This window comes from Ranitomeya variabilis, chromosome 2 (assembly GCF_051348905.1).
Source record: "Ranitomeya variabilis isolate aRanVar5 chromosome 2, aRanVar5.hap1, whole genome shotgun sequence".
Classification (NCBI taxonomy): Eukaryota; Metazoa; Chordata; class Amphibia; order Anura; family Dendrobatidae; genus Ranitomeya; species Ranitomeya variabilis.
In genome coordinates this window covers 221326944-221334423 of record NC_135233.1, presented here as the reverse complement: position 1 = coordinate 221334423, position 7480 = coordinate 221326944, and the positions used below count along the sequence as shown (strand labels likewise).

Here is a 7480-nt window from a genome sequence, read left to right as displayed (position 1 = left end):
AATCAGTGCCGCCGTCCCCACCTTCAGACAAATAGAACATGAAGAGGAATTCCGCAACAGAGCTCAGACTTCCTCTTCATGCTCAATTCAACAGGAGGCGTGGACAGTGACGCCAGGACAGATTGGGCACTGGCGTCACAACAGCACGAAAGCCCTGGGGTCCTAGTGCAGACCCAGGAGGCGATTACAAGCTTTATTATTTTATAAGGGCCTAGCAGGGGCTATGAGAACAAGTTGCCCAAGTAATGGACAACTTATTTAGCTTGAACAAATTGTAGAAAAAAAATAGAGACAACATTTCAAAAAAGGTATTTAATTGTTCAAAATAGCACAAAAACGACAGATAGCACTATAGTAATATTGGATCACTGAGAACTCCTCTACAATGGAAGTAATAGCTTTTCTTCTCAAAGAAAAAAAGGCGGGTGAATTTTTGCTTTTTTTAGCAGGAGATTCTAGGCAGAAACACACAGTAACACTATAATACAAAACGAGAAGGGGGGGCAGCGGTGGTCATTTTAAGGGGAGGTGGGGATTTTTGTTTACATTTTTGCCACTCTTCCGATAAGCTGTCAAAGTTTTTTTTTCCTTTTATTTTTTTAAATGAAGCTTAAAGGAGGCTGGAAAACTAAGATAAGATACACATATTTAAAAGGGGTTGGTGTGGTTGTGAGGGGACATTAGTAAGAAAAAAAAACATAAGGATACTGTAACCCAAATATCTCTCAATTCATAAAAATAGATCTCACATCAGACTTCACTGCTGCCTTGTTGTCTACATCAATAGATGCAGGATATATTTTACCGAAAAAACACACGCAGTCTGGGAACAATTAAGCAGACAATTCATAGAATTGTCAGAAACCTTTCGTAACTGCACACTCGCCTCCATTAAAGCCCCCCAACCATGCAGCTCCCCTATAATGTTCAGGCAACCCACGTTCTCAAGATAAGGGATTTTATTCATTTTTAACCTTGAGATACTCAATATGTAATAAAAAGCCACATTAGCCCAAAGAAAAAAAATAAACACATTGAAATTATGATTTTCTTACAAATCAAGGGGGCTGGATGAGCAGACAGTCTCCCCTTGTGCACCTCTGTTCAAGAAGCTAAATGTTGTGCCATGAGTAAGGATAAGAAGAAAAAATTAAACATTTGGGACCGGCTAGAGAGATTAAAATACAGAGCAAAAAAAAGTAGTATGTATGTATATATATTATATATATATATATATATATATATATATATATATATATATATATATATATATATATATATACACATACACACACACAGACAACTCAGCACGAGGATGAGTTGAGTTAAAATTAAACATTACGAAGATAATGTCAATCCTAAGCCACTGAAACAAAGCTTTTTTACGGTTTTGCGTTTGTACAAAAATCCTCATGCTTTTAAGCTACTCCAGATTTTTTTTAGTTTTTTTTGCTTTTTTTTATAAATTTGTGTTTTTACAAAACAAGAAAGAAAATAAAACAGTTTGAATTCTGTTTTGAAACAGCTACAAACTGTCCGTATATATTTATATATGTATATTTATAATTATGTATATGAAAAAGAAAAAAAAAAAATGCCAATGCGGGATTGCTTGGCCTTCCGGCACCACCAGCTTGTTTTCATTGTGCTGGTTACTGCTGGCAGGAATATGAAAAGCAATTCGAGTGATAAATTGGACAGGATTCGGTGCCCAGTGTGACTGGTACAAGATACATTTATAACCAAGAAGCAGATGTGCTTTAAAGGTGAAATTATATATATATAAAAAAAAATAAATTAAAAAAAATATATAATTGGGGTCCAAAACGTATATATTATATATATATATATATATATAAAAAAAAATTAGAAAGCCATTTACATATATATTGCTTTGGAAGAAGGGCCATAACATACACAACTTCTGAATCACGAACATTACCATACTTTATGTTGAAAGTAAAAAAGAGTAATCATCAGAATATTGCTTAAAAACCAAAAACTAGCAGGTGGATTAAATTGACAAAACGTAACTGCCATGTCTGTCATGCAAAACAGAGGCATCCCCACACTCAAAAATGGATTAATACAAATCCAATTTTTTTTTTTTTTTTTTACTTATTTCTTTTTAGTAAGAGCCATTTCAAAGCAAGTGAAAATTATCGAATTGTGGTTTTATTTTGCGACAGGAATTGTTGGTATGTGGTTAATCCCACTTGAAGCTCAGGTCAAAACTATGGGACAAAAAAAAAAAAAAAAAAGGAAATAAAAATCAGAGTGCACAAAAGGAATAAAAAAAGAAAGCAATACAAACTCAGAGGAAAAAAACAAAAAAACCTGGTTGAAATATATATAAAAATGTGAAATTACGACGACGTGCGCTTCAACTTTCCTTGTAACTTCCTTAAATCCGTTTCAAATTGTGCACAAAAAAAATACAATGAATCCAGCCAGCAGAGCTCCGATGAAACCAAGCAGACAACGTGCTCTAATGTGAAACTTTGTTGTGTTACTCACTGCCAAGTCTTGCTTGCGTTGTAACAGTATGTACATGGCTGCACCATTTAACCAAGCAAAGGGGGTAGGTGCTCAGGCAATAAAGTTCCAGGAATAATGTCCAGAAGTTGTTTTTTTTTTGCTTCCCGCAGCTTTGCTGTCCAGAGGTGAGATACTTTAAAATTGCATTTGTATGGGCCGATCAGGCACAGTTTATACATGGGACCCCTTTGCTAACGTCTTTAAAACCTTTTTATTTTTAAATCAGCTACATTGAGGTGTAAAGTCCAAGTACTTCGGTTGACAAAAAGATGGGAATTTCCCGCAAGTCCCATCTGAACATTTAAAGAAAATCAAAAAGCCAAAGAAGCAAACGTAAGACCTAAATAATTCAATAAGAAGCTTGCATTAACTAGGCCTATCTGCTTGTGCGCAGCTGGCAAAATCTGAAGGTTTGCACATTTTTTTTTTTTCTTTCCTTAAAGAATTTCTCCTGGCTCCTGCAAATTTCTCCCCATACAAATTCAGAAGCACAAAAAAGTCCAATATTTGCAAAGGGGAAAGGAGAAAAAAAAAGAGGAGTTGGCAGGAAAAGTAAAAATGCGCTTTTCCCAATGTTCTTATTAACAAAGAAATGACGAAAAGGTGAGAGCGCGAAGCATCCATCCTTACTACCAGATCCTTAGAAAAGGAGGAGAAAGGCGGAATAGTTAAAAGGGGTGTAGACTGAGAAACTGCACGGAGTTCAGATGATTAAGCGTTATTCGTAGGCTGGGGAGGTGTTTCATCCTTGATCATGGGTAATCGGGCTTTGCTTTCTTTGGAGTCGATTTCCTGTTTACAATTAAAAAGTAAGACAAAAAAAAATTAATGCAACAATAAAGACTATGACAATCACCTACTGTCATCCTCCAATATATAGAAACATAATTTAACACTGGTGATTTTTTATATAATAAAATGAGTGACTAAATCCTCATGATTTCAGCTCTGCATGCCACTAGATTTACTTACGGGGTGTGGGTGAGTGTGTGTGTTTTGGTCAAACAAAAATATCCTGTGAAATATTTAGGAATTGCAAACATTTTTCTACAAAGCCTCCTCATTTCAGGGGCTCAAAAGTAATTGGAAAAATTACCTTTACCATGAATCAAATTTACATTTTTGATACTTTGTAGGGAATCTTTTGCAGACAATGACGGCCCAAAGCCTGGAAGCCATGGAAGTCGCCCAACGCTGGGTTTCCTCCTCTACAATGCTTTGCCGCCTTTACTGCAGGGACTTCAGTTGTTGTTGGTCTGTGGGTCTTTCTGCTATAAGTTTTGTCTTCAGTTTGTGAAATACTGCTCGCTGGAGCCAGAGATCTGGTGATTGGCCTAGGCCATTGCACAATATTCCACTTCTTTGCTTTAGGAGTATGTTTTGGGTCATTGTCCATCGGTACTGTGACGCACCGTCCAATGAACCTTGCTGTATTTGGTTTAATCAGAGCCGAAAGTATCGTCCTGTACACACAGAATACATCCGGCTGCTTCTGTCACAACATCAATGTCACGGATCCCTACTCAGTGGTGTAACTTATTTGTCACATGCCTGCTCTCACACGTGACTTGGTGTGCCTGCAAGGGTTAATCTATCTCCCCACTCAGTCCAGCATTCAAACTCTGTCCTATGCTGTAATGGGAGCATAAATGCCACACACCCGCTCATACACGCTGCCACAACTCATCGAATATACAGGCGATGAGTCCCAGAAATAATAATACTAATAAAAATATGTCTATCACTCATAAGGCTCACACACCTTAGGGCTATGGATTCTTTTAGAACATACAAGGTTCAACTTGTTAAAAGTTTTATACTTTAATAACAAAAGGTTCAATGCTTACAATAAGAAAAAGGTATAAAAATATGATAATAGAAAGACATACAACTTATGCAAAACAGTATCAAAATAAACAGGAGAAACTTACAGAAATTAGCTGGTAGTTGCTTTCTGCTCCCTGAGGGGGGGGGGGTGAATGGAGTTGGTGGAACACATCAGCTTCTCAGGCTGCCCTCACATGTGAACACAATTCTCTGTCTGCAGCCTAAATTTATAACTTTGGTCTGGAAGTCAGGTTTCTAGACCGGCCCCTCGAGTTAATATCATAATTGCTGGCTTGTTGATTGGCCACGGCCGCTCTACTAATGAATATATATTATTTTCCTCTTGAGACACTTGTGACCAGGTTCCCAGGAATAGATCCCCTCAGGCCACAATTAGCATCTCCCCTCCAAGCGCTAGAAGGTGCCAAATGTTACCTTCTTCTTGGCCCTAGCTAGACCTCCTGGTGAGATATGGGGACACAATGTCTACTTGTCCCAAGGAAGTACCTGTTAACACCTAGGTGCGACTTGCCTTCAGGACAGATGTTACATTATCACTAGTCACACATATAGCCATAGACATGTCACTACACACACACATATACATTATATATATATACATATACACACACACACATACATACATATATATATATATATATATATATATATATATATATACACACACACACATATACATATACATACACACACAGTTCCAAATTATTATGCAAATAATATTTCCTCATTTTCTCTAAATTACCTATCTGAATTGCAGTCATTGTTATTTTCCAGACATCTACTATTCTAGCATAATTGCAATGTTTTGGAACAAACTGCCTATGAAAACAGTATCTTTTTTAAAAAAAAACACTCAAAATGCATATTCCAAATTATTATGCACAGCAGAGTTTAACTTTTTTTTTTTAACAAAAAAAAAAGGTCAATTGTGAAGTTATAAGCATTATCAGCTTATTACAAAATGAAATCAAACAGTTTTCAAGTGAAAACTTTATTCTAGGTGATGTTACATTTGCACATAGGACCCCTTGTTCAAAAGAAGCTTCTGAACTCTCTCGTCCATTGAATTTGTCAGTTTTTGGATGGTTTCTGCTTCAATTCTTTTGCATGTGGATAGAATACCCTCCAAGAGCTGTTGCTTAGATGTTAACGGCCTCCCGCCATCATAGACACTCCTTTTGATGATGCTCCAGAGGTTCTTAATGGGGTTGAGGTTAGGGGAAGATGGTGGCCACACCATAAGTTTGTCCTCTTTTATGCCCATAGCAGCCAGAAATGCAGATGTGTTTTTTGCAGCATGAGACGATGCATTATCATGCATGAAAATGATCTTGCTGCGGAAAGCACAGTTCTTCCTCTTGAACCATGGCAGGAAGTGTTGTTTTAGAAACTCCACATAGATTATGGAGTTCATCTTTACCCCTTCAGGGATCATAAAGGGGCCGACAATCTCTCTCCCCATTATTCCAGCCCAAAACATTACTCCAACTCCTCCTTGTTGGCGTCTTAGCCGTGTTTTCATGGGGTGTCCATCAACCAGCCATCCTCCACTCCATCCATCTGGACCATCGAGCGTTGCACGGCACTCATCGGTGAACAAAACAGTTTGGAAGTCAGTCTTCATGTATGGTTTGGCCCACTGGAGCAGTTTCTGCTTTTGTGCAGTGGATAGAGGTGGTCAACAGGATGGCTTACGCACAGCTGCAAACCTCTGAAGGACCCTGCATCTTGTTGTTCTGGGGACGTTGGAGGCACCAGCAGCTTCAAAAACTTGTCTGCTGCTATGACAAGGCATTGTTGCAGCTGCTCTTTTAACCTTACGCAATTGCCTGTTGGAAAGAGTCCTCAATTTATCCTTATCAGCACGCACACGTGTGTGCTGGGAATCAGCTACATACTTCTTGATTGTGCGATGATCACAAAGTGTCTTGGCAATGTTGATTGTAGTCATGCCTTGACCTAAATACTCCACAATTTGTTGCTTCTCAGCAGCAGACACATCCTTTTTCTTTCCCATTTTGGCAAAAAATGTAGGCTGCTTAATAATGTGGAACAGCCTTCTTAAGTAGTCTTGCCTTTATTTGGACACACCTGACAAATTAATTTGCACAGGTATCTGCAATTGCTTTCAGTGATATAAAGAGCCCTGACACACATCACCATCAATCAGTTTAAATGACAAACAAAAAAATTCTAACCTTATCACTCCTAAACTTTGTGCATAATAATTTGGAACACACTGTATATACACAGTGAGTGTGTGTGTGTGTGTATCTATCTACACACACACACACATTTCACCACACCTCCCTCCTTATGAACGTGCATGGGGGTTGACTTACAGGTCAGCTCCCAAGCACGTATCTGGTTCTGCCCCATCTTGGCGAGAAAGGCCATCAGCATTGCCATGATCAACTCCCTTCTTGTGCTGAATTGTGAAATCATATTGCTGAAGTATCAAACTCCATCTAAGCAATTTCCCATTGTCCCCAACTACTCTGTTGAGCCAACTCAATGGGTTATGATCTGTGATCACGGTGTAGTTGCACCCATAGAGGTATGGTTGCAGCTTCTGCAGAGCCCACACAATTGCCAAACATTCTTTTTCAATAGTGCATAAGCCACTTCTCTGGGCAGAAGTTTCCTGCTTAGGTACAGACCTCTACTTAGTCCATGATGGTGAGGTACGATGCTTTAGCTAGCTGCTCTAACAGCTCATCTGTCCTCGGCAGGGGGTAGACCTCACATGTAGTCAGTACATTTAATTTCCTGTAGTCTACATAGAACCGGGTAGTACGGTCCTTTTTTGGGACAAGAACCACAGGCGAGGCCCAGACACTCTGGGATTTTTGTATCACCTTGAGTTTCAGCATCTCCTCTACCTGTTCCCTCATGTGTGCCTTCACCTCTGCTGACACACGGTATGCAGACTGCCATACTGGGGGATTGGTACCAGCGTCCACATGGTGAAATGCTAAGTGTGTCCTCCCAGGCTCCCCTGTGAAGACTTTTGTGAACTCGCTGAGCGCCCCCATGAGCTCAGACCTCTGACTGTGGGATAGCTCAGGGTTAAAAACTCTGCTGACTCCAGGGA

General features: G+C 39.1%; 1 protein-coding gene across 4 annotated transcripts in view; it reads right to left on the bottom strand.

Annotated features, from left to right (window-relative positions):
* Window positions 1-2153: 2153 nt before the first annotated feature.
* HCFC1 (host cell factor C1) overlaps window positions 2154-7480 on the bottom strand; it is a 73306-nt gene continuing 67979 nt past the window's right edge. For all 4 annotated transcript variants that reach the window (XM_077283682.1, XM_077283680.1, XM_077283679.1 and 1 more), the window contains exon 26: window positions 2154-3330. In XM_077283682.1, the coding sequence (XP_077139797.1) occupies window positions 3291-3330 (40 nt within the window). In that variant the 3' untranslated portion in view covers window positions 2154-3290. The remainder of the gene's footprint in view (window positions 3331-7480) is intronic.